This window comes from Cherax quadricarinatus, chromosome 13 (assembly GCF_038502225.1).
Source record: "Cherax quadricarinatus isolate ZL_2023a chromosome 13, ASM3850222v1, whole genome shotgun sequence".
NCBI classification, from domain to species: Eukaryota; Metazoa; Arthropoda; class Malacostraca; order Decapoda; family Parastacidae; genus Cherax; species Cherax quadricarinatus.
The window spans coordinates 17,049,291-17,071,035 of record NC_091304.1 but is presented as its reverse complement, the minus strand read 5'-3'; the positions used below and the strand labels follow the sequence as shown (position 1 = coordinate 17,071,035).

Genomic DNA, 21,745 nt, shown 5'->3' with positions numbered 1-21,745 from the left:
CAGGCTACCTGTGTTTATGAAGCCTAACAACTCAGACTACCTTTGTTTATGAAGCCTCACAGCTCAGACTGCCTCTGTTTATGAAGCCTCACAGCTCAGGCTACCTGTGTTTATGAAGCCTCACAGCTCAGACTACCTGTGTTTATGAAGCCTAACAACTCAGACTACCTTTGTTTATGAAGCCTCACAGCTCAGACTGCCTCTGTTTATGAAGCCTCACAGCTCAGGCTACCTGTGTTTATGAAGCCTCACAGCTCAGACTACCTGTGTTTATGAAGCCTCACAGGTCAGGCTACCTGTGTTTATGAAGCCTCCCAGCTCAGACTGCCTGTGTTTATGAATCCTCACAGCTCAGATTACCTGTGTTTATGAAGCCTCACAGCTCAGACTGCCTGTGTTTATGAAGCCTCACAGCTCAGAGTGCCTGTGTTTATGAAGCCTCACAGCTCAGGCTACCCTTGTTTATAAAGCCTCCCAGCTCAGAGTACCTGTATTTATGAAGCCTCCCAGCTCAGACTACCTGTGTTTACGAAGCTTCACAGCTGAGACTACTTTTGTTTATGAAGCCTCCCAGCTCAGACTACTTTTGTTTATGAAGCCTCACAACTGAGACTACCTGTGTTTATGAAGCCTCCCACCTCAGACTTCTTTTGTTTTTGAAGCCTCACAGCTCAGACTACCTCTGTTTATGAAGCCTCACAGCTCAGGCTACGTGTATTTATGAAGCCTCACAGCTCAGACTACCTATGTTTATGAAGCCTCCCAGCTCAGACTACCTGTGTTTATGAAGCCTCACAACTCAGACTACCTGTGTTTATGAAGCCTCACAACTCAGACTACCTGTCTTTATGAAGCCTCACAGCTCAGATTACCTGTGTTTATGAAGCTTCACAGCTCAGACTACCTGCGTTTATGAAGCCTCCCAGCTCAGACTACTTTTGTTTATGAAGCCTCACAACTGAGACTACCTGTGTTTATAAAGCCTCACAGCTCAGACTACCTGTGTTTATGAATCCTCACAGCTCAGACTACCTGTGTTTATGAAGCATTCCAGCTCAGACTACTTGTGTTTATGAAGCCTAGCAACTCAGACTACCTTTGTTTATGAAGCCTCCCAGCTCAGACTACTTTTTTTTATTAAGCCTCCCACCTCAGACTTCTTTTGCTTTTGAATCCTCACAGCTCAGACTGCCTCTGTTTATGAAGCCTCACAGCTCAGGCTACCTGTGTTTATGGAGCCTCCCACCTCAGACTTCTTTTGTTTTTGAAGCCTCACAGCTCAGTCTGCCTCTGTTTATGAAGCCTCACAGCTCAGGCTACCTGTGTTTATGAAGCCTCACAGCTCAGACTACCTGTGTTTATGAAGCTTCACAGGTCAGGCTACCTGTGTTAATGAAGCCTCCCAGCTCAGACTGCCTGTGTTTATGAAGCCTCACAGCTCAGATTACCTGTGTTTATGAAGCCTCACAGCTCAGACTGCCGGTGTTTATGAAGCCTCACAGCTCAGACTACCTGTATTTATGAAGCCTCCCAGCTCAGACTACCTGTGTTTATGAAGCCTCACAGCAATATTTCTGTTATCTGCTGGTAGCAGATAACAGATGTTGACACAGTGCTCTCTTACAGTGCCCCGGCGCTCCTGGTTTTCACCGGGTCTGTTTTGCACGTCCATATCTCTCACTCCAGTATCTTGTTATGCTAGTGTGTAGGTTTTGATATTAGGATTCAAGTAGCATTTATGTATGTATTATCAGGTATCTTCTTCGCTCCAGAGAGTATATTCTCAGCATTTCGAGGTATTTTCAGTAGTTTAAATGCTATATTGACTCTGTGCTGGCCAACTCTGATACTTTTACCGTTAACACCGACTTCGACACTCTATACAAAATCCAGCCTGTGTGATGGATATGGCAGGGAAGCACAGTTAACTTGTTCCTACTATATATATACCGTATTTTCCGGCATGTAAGGCGCGCCTTTTGTCTTACAGTCTTGAAAAACAAGCCTGCGCCTTATATGCTCAAGGTCAGGGTCAAGGGTAGGCTTTGGGTTAGTCTTTAGCGTGCAGTAAGAGGGTAATTATCCCTTGAATATAATTACTGATTTACAGTTCTGATACTTCTATCGTGCGCCTTGTATGCCGGAAAACATGATAACTATCATATAGAATAGAGAAGCAGCACATTGCTGATGTATCCAGTTTTGACAAACTTAAGAAAAACGTAAAGTTCTCTTAGTGGCAGTTTTCAAGATACAATTATTACTTTTTTTTATTGCCCCGGATCTTTGTTTTTAGATCAGCATCTCCAATATAAATGGTCTTGCAAAACCTCTTTGCAGTTCATAGGTTTTTGCGTGAAGAGGTGCGGCCATATAGCGCTTTTTCTGTTTCAGCCCTCTGGTGTGTGTTACGAGAAGTAATTACGGTATTGTGTGGGGTGTCTGCTGTGTGTAGGAAGATTGTTGGTAAATATCTCTGAGATAGTCTTCATGTACAGCTTGAGAGTTGTTATGCATTTTTGTGTAGTGGCACTATGTACTGTGACGTAATTTACAGTGTAGTGGCACTACAACACATTGTCTTGGTCATGTGGCTTCTTGACAGTGTCTTGCTCATGTGGCATCTCCTTGAGACTTTGTCTTGGTCATGTGGCATCTCCTGGACACTTGCGTTGTAGTATTTACCGTTGCCTACTTTTTGGGGGGATTCCTCTCCGTGTCTCCTGCTATTTAGTGGCGGGTAGTATATTAATGTGTCTGATACCTTGGGTCCCTCAGTCATGACCATGTAGTCACTGGTCTCGCCTGCGTTTATATTCGCAAGTCATCAAAGTTTCTCCGATATCTGATTAAGAGAGTGTGTACTCGCCTAATTGTGGTTGCAGGGGTCGATTCATAACTCCTGGCCTCGCCTCTTCGCTAGTGTGTGCGTGCGTGCGCGAGTGAGTGCGTCCAGGTGGAGCAGCAGCAACAGTAGCAGCAGCAACAGTAGCAGCAGCAACAGTAGCAGCAGCAACAGTAGCAGCAACAACAACAGCAGCAGCAGCAACAGCAGTAGCAACAGCAGCAGCAGCAACAACAGCAGTAGCAACAGCAGCAGCAACAGCAGCAGCATGTGCAGGGAGCTGCTAAGCAACAAAGGAACGTAATTATGTAGCGTCATGTAGGGGTCCTCGTGGGGGGGCTTCCGAAGGGGGGGGAGGTACCTGCTGACCACCGTTACTCACATACTTTCACTACTGCCTCACTGCTAGCTCCTCCTCAACCTCTGCCCATTCCCGCTGCCCTCCTACCCATTCCCACCGCCTTCTTGCCCTCATTCCCACTTCTGATGCTCATTCCTGCATCCCTCATTCCCCTCCCCGCCGCCCGCCTCCTCATCTTCGCTTTCTCGCCGCAGAATGCTTTTAGGGCCCGGTGGCCTGGTGGCTAAAGCTCCCGCTTCACACACGGAGGGCCCGGGTTCGATTCCCGGCGGGTGGAAACATTCGACACGTTTCCTTACACCTGTTGTCCTGTTCACCTAGCAGCAAATAGGTACCTGGGTGTTAGTCGACTGGTGTGGGTCGCATCCTGGGGGACAAGATTAAGGACCCCAATGGAAATAAGTTAGACAGTCCTCGATGACGCACTGACTTTCTTGGGTTATCCTGGGTGGCTAACCCTCCGGGGTTAAAAATCCGAACGAAAAAATCTTATCTTACCTTGTTTCGCACGGTTTGCACTAGTGCTGTTCCCGTCATGATTGGTACACCTGTGATCCAAGACGTACCTGTGACCGGTTTTGAAAATCTTAATATTCCCGCAGCTCGGCCTGACGCAGACTTTTTCTAGCATTGTTCAGAAACATCCAGTTGTACGTGTTGTGTGGTGGTATCAAAGACCCTCCCAGACACGATAGTTGAAGGATGTCAAGGTATCTTTACCCTAAGAAAAACTAGGGACCCTCCTTTTATTTATTACTTCGCAGCTCTTCTCTTCCACGTAGAGATACGATGGGAGCCGCACTGTAGGACACCGAACCAGTTTTTTTTTTTTTTTGCACTCGAAGAGGAAATATTAATCTTTTTTACGGAACAATAATAACATATTGAACTTTCCGAGATGATTGAATGTAAAGATTTTATGGAAAAGATGTATTTATTTGACATTCTCAAAAATGTGTCAGTTCACCTTTGCGTTTCAAGGAATTACCTGGTGTTTGATTAGCGTCTTAAGAGCCCCTGGAGACACTTACAGAATCTAGACTGTGGATAAGAGGCATTTGTAATTATCACCTGTGAATGTTACATGAGCAGAACATCATTCTTCATAATCATTCAGAATATTGTTGTCATGAATGTTGTTCTGGAAGAACACTGTCATGAATGTTGTTCTAGACTGTGAAGTTGACATTACTGGTATCCTGGCAACAAGTAATGCAAAGCACCACCACCACAGTCACAGTGACGGCTGGGGAGCCTATATTAGGATAACGTTTCGCCACAAGCTATACTTGAGAAATTCAACTTGATGCGAGACGTTGTATAAGTAAAAGTACTTCTGTAATGAGTATTACTGGTCGGTACAGATGGTCGTCAGTGAGTCTCCATAATACTGTACACGTTGCTCCAGCGACGTAGCAAAGGAAATGTATATAAAAAGGAATAAGAAAAGTCAAAGGAAAATCTGAAATTTAAGCTTCAGGATACTGCAAGATTAATGCTGAAGGTTTCTTCCTAGTATGTAAGATTAAGACTTAGGGAGAGCCGCCTTCACTTGCTTAATTTAGGACGCTTTACTACTAGTAACTTAACAAAGTTGATGTATCTTAACCAAATATTTATTCTCTATTTTCACGCAGGAAGATACGAATAAGATGCCAGAAATTAATAGTCGTAGAGGAGGTAAAGAGAAGAAATTAGGCAGGAGCACAGTCACTGCCCTTTTGCTTCTCGTAAGTAACCTGGTTTATGGCAGACAAGTCCCCGGGCCCCCAACTACTGTTTTCAAAGAGGTTTTTAAAGAATGCAAAGAGGAAGTTGGTAAACTGTTAGCTAGTCTCCAGTAAATAATTACAAATTGGTATGTTGCCGGTGCTGTGGAAGATGGCCAATGTGATACCTATTTACAAAATGGGAGATAGGTTCCTGGCAGCGAATTACCGCCCTATCTGCCTCATCTCAATAGTAGGCAATTTTCAGAAATCAATAATACAGGATGCCATTCAAAGTGACCTTGATGAACATAATTTGATGTACGAGACTCAACACACTGTCATAAGCAGTCGTTCCTGCCTAACAGATTTACTGACTTTTTTCCCCACTGAGATATTTGAAGAAGTGGTCAGTGAAGAGGATTACCAGGTTGTTTATCTGACCCTCAGTAAGGCATGCCTCACCGATACCCAACATAAATTTTGCATAAATGGGGAGAAATTGCAAAATGACCCCCACAGGCACTTCATAAATATTATAATAATGGGAAGAAATCGAATGGGGACCAGTCAAAACTGACGTCATACAGTGTTCATAGTTCAGTACACTTGATGTTCATAGTTTAGTAGACCTGATGTTCATGCTTCAGTTGACCTGATGTTAATGGTTCAGTAGACCTGATGTTCATGGTTTAGTAGCCCTGATGTTCGTGGTTCAGTAATCTTCATGTTTATAGTTCAGTAGCGATGATGTTCATGGTTCAGTAAACCTGATGTTCATGGTTCACTAGACTTGATGTTCATGGTTCAGTAGCCCTGATGTTCACGGTTCGGTAGACTTGATGTTCATGGTTCAGTAGCCCTGATGTTCACGGTTCAGTACACCTGGTGTTCATGGTTCAGTACACCTGGTGTTCATGGTTCAGTAGACTTGATGTTCATGGTTCAATAGCCCTGAGGTCCATAGTTCGGTAGACTTGAAGTTCATGGTTCAGTAGCCCTGATGTTCATGGTTCAGTAGATTTGATGTTCGAGGTTCAGTAGCCCTGATGTTCATGGTTCAGTAGACTTGATGTTCATGGTTCAATAGCCCTGAGGTCCATAGTTCAGTAGACTTGAAGTTCATGGTTCAGTAGCCCTGATGTTCGAGGTTCAGTAGACGTGATGTTCATGGTTCAGTAGCCCTGATGTTCATGGTTCAGTAGATTTGATGTTCGAGGTTCAATAGACGTGATGTTCATGGTTCAGTAGACTTGATGTTCATGGTTCAATACCCCTGATGTTCATGGTTCAGTAGATTTGATGTTCGAGGTTCAATAGACGTGATGTTCATGGTTCAGTAGCCCTGATGTTAGTGGTTCAGTAGACTTGATGTTCATGGTTCAGTAGCCCTGATGTTCATGGTTCAGTAGCCCTGATGTTCGAGGTTCAATAGACGTGATGTTCATGGTTCAGTAGACTTGATGTTCATGGTTCAATACCCCTGATGTTCATGGTTCAGTAGATTTGATGTTCGAGGTTCAATAGACGTGATGTTCATGGTTCAGTAGCCCTGATGTTAGTGGTTCAGAAGACTTGATGTTCATGGTTCAGTAGCCCTGATGTTCATGGTTCAGTAGCCCTGATGTTCACGGTTCAGTACACCTGGTGTTCATGGTTCAGTACACCTGGTGTTCATGGTTCAGTAGACTTGATGTTCATGGTTCAATAGCCCTGAGGTCCATAGTTCAGTAGACTTGAAGTTCATGGTTCAGTAGCCCTGATGTTCATGGTTCAGTAGACGTGATGTTCATGGTTCAGTAGCCCTGATGTTCATGGTTCAGTAGACTTGATGTTCATGGTTCAATAGCCCTGAGGTCCATAGTTCAGTAGACTTGAAGTTCATGGTTCAGTAGCCCTGATGTTCGAGGTTCAGTAGACGTGATGTTCATGGTTCAGTAGCCCTGATGTTCATGGTTCAGTAGATTTGATGTTCGAGGTTCAATAGACGTGATGTTCATGGTTCAGTAGACTTGATGTTCATGGTTCAATACCCCTGATGTTCATGGTTCAGTAGATTTGATGTTCGAGGTTCAATAGACGTGATGTTCATGGTTCAGTAGCCCTGATGTTAGTGGTTCAGTAGACTTGATGTTCATGGTTCAGTAGCCCTGATGTTCATGGTTCAGTAGCCCTGATGTTCGAGGTTCAATAGACGTGATGTTCATGGTTCAGTAGACTTGATGTTCATGGTTCAATACCCCTGATGTTCATGGTTCAGTAGATTTGATGTTCGAGGTTCAATAGACGTGATGTTCATGGTTCAGTAGCCCTGATGTTAGTGGTTCAGTAGACTTGATGTTCATGGTTCAGTAGCCCTGATGTTCATGGTTCAGTAGCCCTGATGTTAGTGGTTCAGTAGCCCTGATGTTCATGGTTCAGTAGCCCTGATGTTAGTGGTTCAGTAGACTTGATGTTCATGGTTCAGTAGCCCTGATGTTCATGGTTCAGTAGCCCTGATGTTAGTGGTTCAGTAGACTTGATGTTCATGGTTCAGTAGACTTGATGCTCATGGTTCAGTAGACTTGATGTTCATGGTTCAGTAGCCCTGATGTTCGAGGTTCAGTAGACGTGATGTTCATGGTTCAGTAGCCCTGATGTTCGAGGTTCAGTAGACGTGATGTTCATGGTTCAGTAGCCCTGATGTTCATGGTTCAGTAGCCCTGATGTTAGTGGTTCAGTAGACTTGATGTTCATGGTTCAGTAGCCCTGATGTTCATGGTTCAGTAGCCCTGATGTTAGTGGTTCAGTAGACTTGATGTTCATGGTTCAGTAGCCCTGATGTTCATGGTTCAGTAGACTTGATGCTCATGGTTCATTAGCCCTGATGTTCGAGGTTCACTAGACGTGATGTTCATGGTTCAGTAGCCCTGATGTTCATGGTTCAGTAGACTTGATGTTCATGGTTCAGTAGCCCTGATGTTCATGGTTCAGTAGCCCTGATGTTCATGGTTCAGTAGACTTGATGTTCATGGTTCAGTAGCCCTGATGTTCGTGGTTCAGCAGATTTGATGTTCGAGGTTCAATAGACTTGATGTTCATGGTTCAGTAGACTTGATGTTCATGGTTCAGTAGCCCTGATGTTCATGGTTCAGTAGATTTGATGTTCGAGGTTCAATAGACGTGATGTTCATGGTTCAGTAGACTTGATGTTCATAGTTCAGTAGACTTGATGTTCATGGTTCAGTAGCCATGATGTTCATGGTTCAGTAGACTTGATGTTCATTGTTCAGTAGCTCTGATGTTTGTGGTTCAGTAGACTTGATGTTCATGGTTCAGTAGCCCTGATGTTAGTGGTTCAGTAGACTTGATGTTCATGGTTCAGTAGCCCTGATGTTAGTGGTTCAGTAGACTTGATGTTCATGGTTCAGTAGCCTTGATGTTAGTGGTTCAGTAGACTTGATGTTCATGGTTCAGTAGCCTTGATGTTAGTGGTTCAGTAGACTTGATGTTCATGGTTCAGTAGCCCTAATGTTTATGGTTCAGTAGACTTGATGTTCATGGTTCAGTAGCCCTGATGTTCATGGTTCAGTAGCCCTGATGTTCATGGTTTAGTAGCCCTGATGTTCATGGTTCAGTAGCCCTGATGTTCATGGTTCAGTAGCCCTGATGTTCATGGTTCAGTAGCCCTGATGTTCATGGTTCACTAGAGTTGATGTTCATGGTTCACTAGAGTTGATGTTCATGGTTCAGTAGACTTGATGTTCATGGTTCAGTAGCCCTAATGTTTATGGTTCAGTAGACTTGATGTTCATGGTTCAGTAGACTTGATGTTCATGGTTCAGTAGCCCTGATGTTCATGGTTCAGTAGCCCTAATGTTTATGGTTCAGTAGACTTGATATTCATGGTTCAGTAGACTTGTTGTTTATGGTTCAGTAGCCCTGATGTTCACGGTTCATTATACCTGAAGTTCAAGGTTCAGTGGACTTGATGTTCATGGTTCACTAGTCCTGTTATTCGTGGTTCAGTAGACTTGATGTTCATGGTTCAGTAGACTTGATATTCATGGTTCAGTAGACCTGAGATTCATGGTTCAGTAGACTTGATGTTCATGGTTCAGTACACTTGATGTTCATAGTTCAGTAGACTTGATCTTCACGGTTCAGTAGAATTGATGTTCATGGTTCAGTAGCCCTAATGTTCGTTGTTCAGTAGACTTGATGTTCATGGTTCAGTAGCCCTGATGTTCATGGTTTAGTAGCCCTGATGTTCATGGTTCAGTAGCCCTAATGTTCGTTGTTCAGTAGACTTGATGTTCATGGTTCAGTAGCCCTGATGTTCATGGTTTAGTAGCCCTGATGTTCATGGTTCAGTAGCCCTAATGTTCGTTGTTCAGTAGACTTGATGTTCATGGTTCAGTAGCCCTGATGTTCATGGTTTAGTAGCCCTGATGTTCATGGTTCAGTAGCCCTGATGTTCATGGTTCAGTAGCCTTGATGTTCATGGTTCAGTAGACTTGATGTTCATGGTTTAGTAGCCCTGATGTTAGTGGTTCAGTAGCCTTGATGTTCATGGTTCAGTAGCCTTGATGTTCATGGTTCAGTAGCCCTGATGTTCATGGTTCAGTAGCCCTGATATTCATGGTTCGGTAGACTTGATGTTCATGGTTCAGTAGCCCTGATGTTCATGGTTCAGTAGACTTGATGTTCATGGTTCAATATCCCAGATGTTCATGGTTCAGTAGCCCTGATGTTCATGGTTCAGTAGACTTGATGTTCATGGTTCAATATCCCAGATGTTCATGGTTCAGTAGCCCTGATGTTTATGGTTCAGTGGATTTAATGTTCATGGTTCAATATCCCAGATGTTCATAGTTCAGTAGCCCTGATGTTTATGGTTCAGTGGATTTAATGTTCATGGTTCAATATCCCAGATGTTCATGGTTCAGTAGCCCTGATGTTCATGGTTCAGTACACCTGATGTGTATGGTTCAGTAGACCTGATGTTCATAGTTCAGTATCCCTGATGCTCGCGGTTCAGTTGCCTGTTGTTCGTGGTTCAGTAGACTTGATGTAGTGCTCTCTCTCTCTCTCTCTCTCTCTCTCTCTCTCTCTCTCTCTCTCTCTCTCTCTCTCTCTCTCTCTCTCTCTCTCTCTCTCTCTCTCTCTCTCTCTCATATATTTCAACCAGGTATGTTTATTAATTTTGAGAAAGTTATGTGTGTGGGCGACACGTTCCTCATAGCTTTTGTTGACTGCTTTTGTGTCATTTCCTACAACTTGTCAGTGTTCCCACACCATCTGTTACAGTATCTTAGTTACCATCTGTTACAGTATCTTAGTTACCATCTGTTGCAGTATCTTAGTTACCATCTGTTAAAGTATCTTAGTTACCATCTGTTAAAGTATCTTAATTACCATCTGATAAAGTATCTTAGTTACCATCTGTTACAGTATCTTAGTTACCATCTGTTGCAGTATCTTAGTTACCATCTGTTACAGTATCTTAGTTACCATCTGTTACAGTATCTTAGTTACCATCTGTTAAAGTATCTTAGTTACCATCTGTTACAGTATCTTAATTACCATCTGTTAAAGTATCTTAGTTACCATCTGTTAAAGTATCTTAGTTACCATCTGTTAAAGTATCTTAGTTACCATCTGATAAAGTATCTTAGTTACCATCATTTAAAGTATCTTAGTTACCATCTGTTAAAGTATCTTAGTTACCATCTGATAAAGTATCTTAGTTACCATCTGTTACAGTATCTTAGTTACCATCTGTTACAGTATCTTAGTTACCATCTGTTACAGTATCTTAGTTACCATCTGTTAAAGTATCTTAGTTACCATCTGTTAAAGTATCTTAGTTACCATCTGATAAAGTATCTTAGTTACCATCTGTTACAGTATCTTAGTTACCATCTGTTACAGTATCTTAGTTACCATTTATTAAAGTATCTTAGTTACCATCTGTTACAGTATCTTAGTTACCATCTACTGTTAGTGTTAGTTGACATCTACTGTTACAGTGTTAGTTAACATCTACTGTTACAGAGTTAGTTAACACCTACTGTCACAGTCTTAGTTAACACCTACTGTTACAGTGTTAGTTAGCATTAACTGTTACAGCCATAGTTAGCATCTACTGTTACAGTGTTTGTTAACATCTACTGTTACAGTCTTGGTTAATATCTACTGTTATAGTGTTAGTTAACATTTACTGTTTCAGTGTTAGTTAACATCTACTGTTACAGTTTTAGTTAACTTCTACTGTTACAGTATCTTAATTAACATCTACTGTTACAGTATCTTTGTTACCATCTACTGTTACAGTCTTTGTTACCATCTACTGTTACAGTCTTTGTTACCATCTACTGTTACAGTCTTTGTTACCATCTACTGTTAGTCTTGGTTAACATCTACTGTTACAGTCTTTGTTACCATCTACTGTTACAGTCTTGGTTAACATCTACTGTTACAGTATCTTAATTAACATCTACTGTTACAGTCTTTGTTACCATCTACTGTTACAGTCTTAGTTAACATCTACTGTTACAGTATCTTAATTAACATCTACTGTTACAGTGTTTGTTACCATCTACTGTTACAGTGTTAGTTAACATCTACTGTTACAGTCTTAGTTAACATCTACTGTTACAGTCTTAGTTAACATCTACTGTTACAGTCTTAGTTAACATCTACTGTTACAGTCTTAGTTAACATCTACTGTTACAGTCTTAGTTAACATCTACTGTTACAGTATCTTAGTTATTTATCTTATAAGTAGAATTCTAACATAAATATAAGTCATGGCTTAACATACTCTCTGTTAGCAGACATAAGTTAGTAGGTAAGACACATAAGCAAGTTAGACAACTTTATTCCGAAACGTTTCGCCTACACAGTAGGCTTCTTCAGTCGAGTACAGAAAGTAGGCAGGAGCAGTAGAAATGTGAAGACTATGTAATCAGTCCATCACCCTTAAAGTTGTAGATTTGAGGTTGTCAGTCCCTCAGCCTGGAGAAGTTCTGTTCCAAAGTCTGGAACTAACTGAAGATCAAGCGACAGTGTTGAGACTTAAATACTGTCGGAAGGAGAGGTGCAGAGTCGTAGTAGTGAGAATGTAGCCACTGAGAGGTCACGTCCCTCTCAGCCTACCAACCTGTCGGTATTGTATACCATTTTGATATTCAGATATAAGTTAGATTAATTTAGGTCATGTTAATTTAACATTAATTTATGGTAATGTTGGGCAATAGGTGCAGGCAGTAAAGACGTATCTGCTTATTTTGTTTGCATCTGGAAGACTGTGGATGTTCAAGACACAAAATCAGTTATCGGAAATTTTATTCAGGAAACATTTTGCCTCTTTCATGTCAAATCTGCAGACGAAACGTTGTCCAGTAAAAGGTTTCCAGTTACTGCATTTTGTGTCTATCATAAAGAACTGTTTAGTATTTCCATACCATCTATTGTTACAAAGGTTAAACTGTTTGACAGGTAATCTTTTATCCAACGATGTAGACTAACATTAATATTCATATTTGCCCAACTCATGCACGATAACAATTGTGTTTGAGACGTCAGTGCAGATTTCAGACAAGGAAACATAATGACACTAGAAGAGTGTGTGTGTGCTGTGAGACAGATGGTAAAATAGTTCTATACAGTACACAGGTAACTCGCTCATAAAACTGTGGAGATGAGGTGAGAATTGATATCTCATTCTATAATATGGTATATTATGTATTAGTCCTGGAAGTGTCTCACGACAACTACTCACTCAGATTGGTGTAAATATATCTTGTTGTTCCGGCTTGATACTAGGAACAGTGGGACTATTGGTTCTCAGATGAGGGAGGATTCTCCTCAGTGCGATTATCGTAAGTTATATCATGGTGTCCAGGGGCGGCTGATCCACCCTTTAGTGGTGTCCAGGGGCGGCTGATCCACCCTTTAGTGGTGTCCAGGGGCGGCTGATCCACCCTTTAGTGCAGTGACTGATGTGAAATTGGTTTAGAAAGCTAACAAGTTGATGAGTCAGTCACTTGTTCAGCATTTGGGGATCTTTATTAAAGATACCCCTATGTTGCACAAGTGCCTCATTCATCAGTGCAATGTCTAACTCATATTCTGTAGAAGGGCAATCTCTCTTATCATTATTTTGGTTTATGAAATGCATCAATTTAGAGCTTTCTCCAGAAGCACACTCTAGGTGTCTTCTAACGTGAAGTGGGAGGTTTTCATGCCTGGATGTCTTGACTCTTTTGTTTACCTGATCATTAAGTTTTTCAGAAGGAAAGGATGAGCAGTATTTCCACCCTTTTTTTCCTAGTTATTTTTACCATTGCTGGCTAGACTGAGAGAGGCAGCTCTGTTTAACCCGTTAAAAAATTGAGCCAATTCTTTCTGCCTCGTCACCAGATGAACCTGGCCCATGGCCGGGCTCAGAGAGTAGAGAAACTCTCGAAAGTCTCCAAAGGCATATCAAAGGTATATCCTGTGTTAGTGCATTTTGGAAAGTTTTGAGTGAATCAGAGGTTCTACAGTCACCATATATTTTAGTTCGTCAAACTACCCGTCTTGAATTTCGTACTTATGTGACGTTATAATAATGACGGTGAAATACGTCTACTTTTAAAGACGAAGATTTTTGTCTTTTCGTTTCATTCTCTTTGATCTACGAGAAAATTCTCAATAGCAGAGATAAGATCATCATTAAATTTGTGTGTGACAGTAGACTGGTAACTCTCATAGCACTGATCTTTCTTATTAATAAAGTTATTTCTGTTTGTTAAGATTTTTCTCTCGTCTGCTAGATTCTTGGATAGTTATCAGGTCATGTTTGTGTTGGTGTTTGTCACTGTAATATTCACTGTTTCTCATGTTTGTTTTGGTGTTTGTCACTGTAATGGTCACTGTTTCTCATGTTTGTTTTGGTGTTTGTCACTGTAATGGTCACTGTTTCTCATGTTTGTTTTGGTGTTTGTCACTGTAATGTTCACTGTTTCTCATGTTTGTTTTGGTGTTTGTCACTGTAATGTTCACTGTTTCTCATGTTTGTTTTGGTGTTTGTCACTGTAATGGTCACTGTTTCTCATGTTTGTGTTGGTGTTTGTCACTGTAATGTTCACTGTTTCTCATGTTTGTTTTGGTGTTTGTCACTGTAATGGTCACTGTTTCTCATGTTTGTGTTGGTGTTTGTCACTGTAATGGTCACTGTTTCTCATGTTTGTGTTGGTGTTTGTCACTGTAATGTTCACTGTTTCTCATGTTTGTGTTGGTGTTTGTCACTGTAATGTTCACTGTTTCTCATGTTTGTGTTGGTGTTTGTCACTGTAATGGTCACTGTTTCTCATGTTTGTGTTGGTGTTTGTCACTGTAATGGTCACTGTTTCTCATGTTTGTGTTGGTGTTTGTCACTGTAATGGTCACTGTTTCTCATGTTTGTGTTGGTGTTTGTCACTGTAATGGTCACTGTTTCTCATGTTTGTGTTGGTGTTTGTCACTGTAATGGTCACTGTTTCTCATGTTTGTGTTGGTGTTTGTCACTGTAATGGTCACTGTTTCTCATGTTTGTGTTGGTGTTTGTCACTGTAATGGTCACTGTTTCTCATGTTTGTGTTGGTGTTTGTCACTGTAATGGTCACTGCCTCTCATGTTAAATAACAAATATTGGATATTGTGGGTGTATGTCGTCGAGTGCAGTGACACATGTCTCCGTGACTCGTCTCTGGAGTGACAGTGTTCTCTCAACGTATCTATTCATCCCCCGGGTGTGGATAGTCACATCCCCCGGGTGTGGATAGTCACATCCCCCGGGTGTGGATAGTCACATCCCCCGGGTGTGGATAGTCACATCCCCCGGGTGTGGATAGTCACATCCCCCGGGTGTGGATAGTCACATCCCCCGGGTGTGGATAGTCACATCCCCCGTGTGTGGATAGTCACATCCCCCGGGTGTGGATAGTCACATCCCCCGGGTGTGGATAGTCACATCCCCCGGGTGTGGATAGTCACATCCCCCGGGTGTGGATAGTCACATCCCCCGGGTGTGGATAGTCACATCCCCCGGGTGTGGATAGTCACATCCCCCGGGTGTGGATAGTCACATCCCCCGGGTGTGGATAGTCACATCCCCCGGGTGTGGATAGTCACATCCCCCGGGTGTGGATAGTCACATCCCCCGGGTGTGGATAGTCACATCCCCCGGGTGTGGATAGTCACATCCCCCGGGTGTGGATAGTCACATCCCCCGGGTGTGGATAGTCACATCCCCCGGGTGTGGATAGTCACATCCCCCGGGTGTGGATAGTCACATCCCCCGTGTGTGGATAGTCACATCCCCCGGGTGTGGATAGTCACATCACCCGGGTGTGGATAGTCACATCCCCGGGTGTGGATAGTCACATCCCCGGGTGTGGATAGTCACATCCCCGGGTGTGGATAGTCACATCCCCCGGGTGTGGATAGTCACATCCCCCGGGTGTGGATAGTCACATCCCCCGGGTGTGGATAGTCACATCCCCCGGGTGTGGATAGTCACATCCCCCGTGTGTGGATAGTCACATCCCCCGGGTGTGGATAGTCACATCACCCGGGTGTGGATAGTCACATCCCCGGGTGTGGATAGTCACATCCCCGGGTGTGGATAGTCACATCCCCGGGTGTGGATAGTCACATCCCCCGGGTGTGGATAGTCACATCCCCCGGGTGTGGATAGTCACATCCCCCGGGTGTGGATAGTCACATCCCCCGGATGTGGATAGTCACATCCCCCGGATGTGGATAGTCACATCCCCCGGGTGTGGATAGTCACATCCCCCGGGTGTGGATAGTCACATCCCCGGGTGTGGATAGTCACATCCCCGGGTGTGGATAGTCACATCCCCCGGGTGTGGATATTCACATCCCCGGGTGTGGATAGTCACATCCCCCGGGTGTGGATAGTCACATCACCCGGGTGTGGATAGTCACATCTCCCGGGTGTGGATAGTCACATCTCCCGGGTGTGGATAGTCACATCCCCCGGATGTGGATACTCACATCCCCCGGGTGTGGATAGTCACATCCCCCGGGTGTGGATAGTCACATCACCCGGGTGTGGATAGTCACATCCCCCTGGTGTGGATAGTCACATCCCCCGGGTGTGGATAGTCACATCCCTAGGTGTGGATAATCACATCTCCCGGGTGTGGATAATCACATCTCCCGGGTGTGGATAATCACATCTCCCGGGTGTGGATAGTCACATCCCCCGGGTGTGGATAGTCACATCCCCGGGTGTGGATAGTCACATCCCCGGGTGTGGATAGTCACATCCCCCGGGTGTGGATAGTCACATCCCCCGGGTGTGGATAGTCACATCCCCCGGGTGTGGATAGTCACATCCCCGGGTGTGGATAGTCACATCCCTAGGTGTGGATAATCACATCTCCCGGGTGTGGATAATCACATCTCCCGGGTGTGGATAATCACATCTCCCGGGTGTGGATAATCACATCTCCCGGGTGTGGATAATCACATCTCCCGGGTGTGGATAATCACATCTCCCGGGTGTGGATAATCACATCTCCCGGGTGTGGATAATCACATCTCCCGGGTGTGGATAATCACATCTCCCGGGTGTGGATAATCACATCTCCCGGGTGTGGATAATCACATCTCCCGGGTGTGGATAATCACATCTCCCGGGTGTGGATAATCACATCTCCCGGGTGTGGATAGTCACATCTCCCGGGTGTGGATAATCACATCTCCCGGGTGTGGATAATCACATCTCCCGGGTGTGGATAGTCACATCTCCCGGGTGTGGATAGTCACATCTCCCGGGTGTGGATAATCACATCTCCCGGGTGTGGATAATCACATCTCCCGGGTGTGGATAATCACATCTCCCGGGTGTGGATAGTCACATCTCCCGGGTGTGGATAATCACATCTCCCGGGTGTGGATAATCACATCTCCCGGGTGTGGATAATCACATCTTCCGGGTGTGGATAGTCACATCTCCCGGGTGTGGATAGTCACATCTCCCGGGTGTGGATAATCACATCTCCCGGGTGTGGATAATCACATCTCCCGGGTGTGGATAATCACATCTCCCGGGTGTGGATAATCACATCTCCCGGGTGTGGATAGTCACATCTCCCGGGTGTGGATAGTCACATCTCCCGGGTGTGGATAATCACATCTCCCGGGTGTGGATAATCACATCTCCCGGGTGTGGATAGTCACATCCCCCGGGTGTGGATAGTCACATCCCCCGGGTGTGGATAGTCACATCCCTAGGTGTGGATAATCACATCTCCCGGGTGTGGATAGTCACATCTCCCGGGTGTGGATAATCACATCTCCCGGGTGTGGATAATCACATCTCCCGGGTGTGGATAGTCACATCTCCCGGGTGTGGATAGTCACATCTCCCGGGTGTGGATAATCACATCTCCCGGGTGTGGATAATCACATCTCCCGGGTGTGGATAGTCACATCCCCCGGGTGTGGATAGTCACATCCCCCGGATGTGGATAGTCACATCCCTAGGTGTGGATAATCACATCTCCCGGGTGTGGATAGTCACATCTCCCGGGTGTGGATAATCACATCTCCCGGGTGTGGATAATCACATCTCCCGGGTGTGGATAGTCACATCTCCCGGGTGTGGATAGTCACATCTCCCGGGTGTGGATAATCACATCTCCCGGGTGTGGATAATCACATCTCCCGGGTGTGGATAGTCACATCCCCCGGGTGTGGATAGTCACATCCCCCGGGTGTGGATAGTCACATCCCTAGGTGTGGATAATCACATCTCCCGGGTGTGGATAATCACATCTCCCGGGTGTGGATAATCACATCTCCCGGGTGTGGATAATCACATCTCCCGGGTGTGGATAATCACATCTCCCGGGTGTGGATAATCACATCTCCCGGGTGTGGATAATCACATCTCCCGGGTGTGGATAATCACATCTCCCGGGTGTGGATAATCACATCTCCCGGGTGTGGATAATCACATCTCCCGGGTGTGGATAGTCACATCTCCCGGGTGTGGATAATCACATCTCCCGGGTGTGGATAATCACATCTCCCGGGTGTGGATAATCACATCTCCCGGGTGTGGATAATCACATCTCCCGGGTGTGGATAATCACATCTCCCGGGTGTGGATAGTCACATCTCCCGGGTGTGGATAATCACATCTCCCGGGTGTGGATAATCACATCTCCCGGGTGTGGATAATCACATCTCCCGGGTGTGGATAATCACATCTCCCGGGTGTGGATAATCACATCTCCCGGGTGTGGATAATCACATCTCCCGGGTGTGGATAATCACATCTCCCGGGTGTGGATAGTCACATCTCCCGGGTGTGGATAATCACATCTCCCGGGTGTGGATAATCACATCTCCCGGGTGTGGATAATCACATCTCCCGGGTGTGGATAATCACATCTCCCGGGTGTGGATAATCACATCTCCCGGGTGTGGATAATCACATCTCCCGGGTGTGGATAATCACATCTCCCGGGTGTGGATAATCACATCTCCCGGGTGTGGATAGTCACATCTCCCGGGTGTGGATAATCACATCTCCCGGGTGTGGATAATCACATCTCCCGGGTGTGGATAATCACATCTCCCGGGTGTGGATAATCACATCTCCCATATCTGCATGTTACCGTGGCTAAATTCTGCATATTGTGTGATTCGTGATGGGACTCCTTTAAGGAAGGTGGGATGCCTCGATTCCGGTGAGGGGCTCTTGATCCAAGGAACTGAACTTATCCTTCCCTTCGTTGGGTGGTACCTAAGTGCCTCTGTTCCCCCAGGCTCTATATGACCACTGTTACTTTAGCGCTTACTCCTAAGGGCCACTAAGTACCCTTGTCTTCTAATAACGTTCATTTTTCCACTATAATCTACCTTGATCATAATTACTATCGCTTTGTTTCGTAAAGTGAAGTCCGGGATCTTTCCTTAATTCATGGTATAACTTAACAAATATTTGAGGACAATTGTGTTGCAGAGGTGTGAGCGTTGCTCACACCTCTGCAACAAAGTTGACATGGTAGTGAGGGAGTGGTGGCGAAACTGACCACCTCCCCCCTCCCCTCTCTTCCACCAAAGTTGACGCGATGAGTGCATGGTAGTGAGAGGGGGTAAGCCTCCTCCCCACCAAATAATCGTGGTGGTAGTGATGACAGTGGCTAAACTCCGTCTCTCCACCAGCTGGTAGTGATGAGAGGGACTAGCTCCCACTCTCTCTACCAGTTGGTGGTGGTGAGAGGGACTAGTTCCCTCTCTCCCTACCAGTTGGTGGTGGTGAGAGGGACTAGCTCCCTCTCTCCACCAGTTTGTGGTGGTGAGAGGGACTAGCTCCCTCTCTCTCTCTACCAGTTGGTGATGGTGAGAGGGACTAGCTCCCTCTCCTCACCAGTTGGTTGTGATGAGGACTAGCTATCTCTCTCCACCAGTGGTAGTAAGAGGGACTAGCCTCCTCCTGTTGAAAACCCCTCGACGCCCACAGCCTCCTAAGATCAATAACAGATTGGCTAGCATTCTAGTTGAGCGGTGAGGCTGACAGGATAGTTGAGTGGGTAGTTGTCTGGGTGGTTGGCGAACTGGGTAGGAGGTTGTTGGTGTCAGCGTTGGTGTGTGGGGCAAGTATGTGTAGCCACTCGAACTGTATCATAATGTCTCGGCCACAGTAGAGTAGGCCTCTCTGCCGCTCCTGACCGATCCTGCCGCCCGCCTGAGCGATCCCCACCCATCCCGACGCTCGCTGCCGCTACCTACCCCGATTTTTTTTTTTGCGAGAACGCCGCGTCGGTGTGTTTAGTCAGTGTGGCGCAAGCGTAGCATGAGGACGGAGAGTGCGTGAGCTGCGTAAGTGTGGATTACTCTCTCCTCTCCCTCTGCGCGCGCGAGCGAGCGTGTGTCACGCTTTTGAAGGTAGTTGTGGGCGTACTCATCAGCGGCGTAACAAGCTACGCCCAAGAGGAACGCAGCTACAGACGCAGAGGTGTGTGTGTATGTGTTTGTGTGTATGTTGGTGCCTGTGTGTGTGTGTGTGTGTGTGTGTGTATGTGTGTGTGTGTGTGAGGGACTTCGGACATCGTAGTGCCCTGGCAGACAGTTGACGGGCGGCCACCAGCAGAGTCAGATCCGACCTGCCCCTCCCCGCTGCTGCTGCTACTGCTACTGCTGCTTAATCTAGGCAGGGCTGGAGAAGCAGAGTGCTCTTGATACACGGGAGTAAGAGCTACATGATACATCAGTGTGGCGGTGCCCCACTGTAGCGCCTGGCTGAGTGAAACTAGTGAGTGGTGGCGGCACACCCTCCCTCCCTCCCTTACCGCCAACACACCTCCAGGACCTGCTGCTCCTTTACACTCCCCGGGCTACTGAACCTTCCAGTGTGTACCTCCATAACCCCCCCCCCCAGTGCCCCCAAACACTCCACCTCCCACCCACCCACTGATCTCCACAACACTTCCCACACAAACGCCAGTATCCCGAATCGCTTTTGTCTTGAAGCGAGGCTGAGAGCGTACCCAGGTGGCAGTGCGTACTCAGGTGGCAGTGCGTACCTAAGTGGCAGTGCGTACCTAGGTGGCAGTGCGTACCTAGGTGGCAGTGCGTACCTAGGTGGCAGAGGAAGGTGGTTCTACCAACGCCCTCTATCCCACTCCTTAACACCTCCATAACGTCCCTTACACTCTCCCCAGCGTCCCCTACACCCTTTAACCCATCCCCTACACTCCTTAACCCATCCTCTACACCCCTTAACTCATCCAGCACCCTCTGGAATCAGGAACCTTGCTCCTAGTGTTGCCAGACCCTCACCCCAGCCGTTCCTCTCAACAACTGGCTGCTGAACCAAGCCTTGTTTGTGTGCAGTTGGCATCACACACTTGTTTGGCTGGCACCCCCGTCAACAGCCAAGCCTTGTACATTGTTGGCTCCCCACTCTCGTGCTTGACTGGCACCCTCATCGACAGCCAGACTTAACTGGCTCCCCCGTCAACAGCCAAACCTTGTGTGTACTTGGCACCACACTTGTGCTTGTCTGGCACCGCTGTCCACCATGCTGTTGTCAGAGCTGATCAGTGTGCAGAACGTGGCACACGTCTACGAGGAGGTCACTGACCGCACACACAACACCAGATCAAAAGGTGAGACCACCTGCCATCTCTCTACCCTCTCTTGTTTCATAACATGTGACATGTCTGTGACTTCAGTGCTGACGTGGTCACTTCAGCGCTGACGTGGTCACTTCAGCGCTGACGTGGTCACTTCAGTTTTGCCTTGGATAGTGCCTTCAGTGCCACCTGAGTGCTACCTTAGCAACTTAAGTGCTAGCTAAGCAACTTCAGTCCTGTCTTAGTAACGTCATTGCTACCTTGGGTAGTGATTTCAATGCTGCATTAGATAGTGACGTCATAGCTTCTGTTGATTCAGGGAATTGGAGCTATCCCTCCCCTTCCTCGGATCAAATCTGATCACCTTCCATCCTCCAGGTGGTGTATGGCACATATACAACATGTATGATTAACATGCATAGGATTTAACTTCATGTGGGTTTAGCGCTTGTTCCTGTAAAAATCATAAGTTTCGATCGCTGCTTGACCCGAGAAAGGTATCCCCGTATCCCTCAAGCCTTCAGTGATCGGAGAAGAGTATCCCCCAAGCCTTGAATGATACGAGAAAGGTATCCTTCAAGCCTTTAGTGAGCCTATAAAAGTATCCCTCAAGTCTTCAATGAACGTATAAAAGTATACCTCAAGCCTTGAATGATCCTAGAAAAATATCCCTCAAGCCTTGAATAATCCGAGAAAGGTATCC

At 45.7% G+C, this 21,745-nt stretch overlaps 1 protein-coding gene across 3 annotated transcripts in view; it reads left to right on the top strand.

The window, feature by feature from the left end:
* The window catches only part of lft (Limb expression 1 family member lowfat), a 601,989-nt gene that overhangs the window by 463,657 nt on the left and 116,587 nt on the right, over positions 1–21,745 (top strand). Inside the window, exon 1 of one of the 3 annotated variants that reach the window (XM_053776675.2) lies at positions 20,430–21,075. The exons of the other annotated variants lie outside the window; for them this stretch is intronic. Coding sequence (XP_053632650.1) covers positions 20,988–21,075 — 88 coding nt within the window. The 5' untranslated portion in view covers positions 20,430–20,987. Of the gene's footprint in view, positions 1–20,429; positions 21,076–21,745 lie in introns of those variants that run through there. 3 annotated transcript variants of the gene reach the window in all.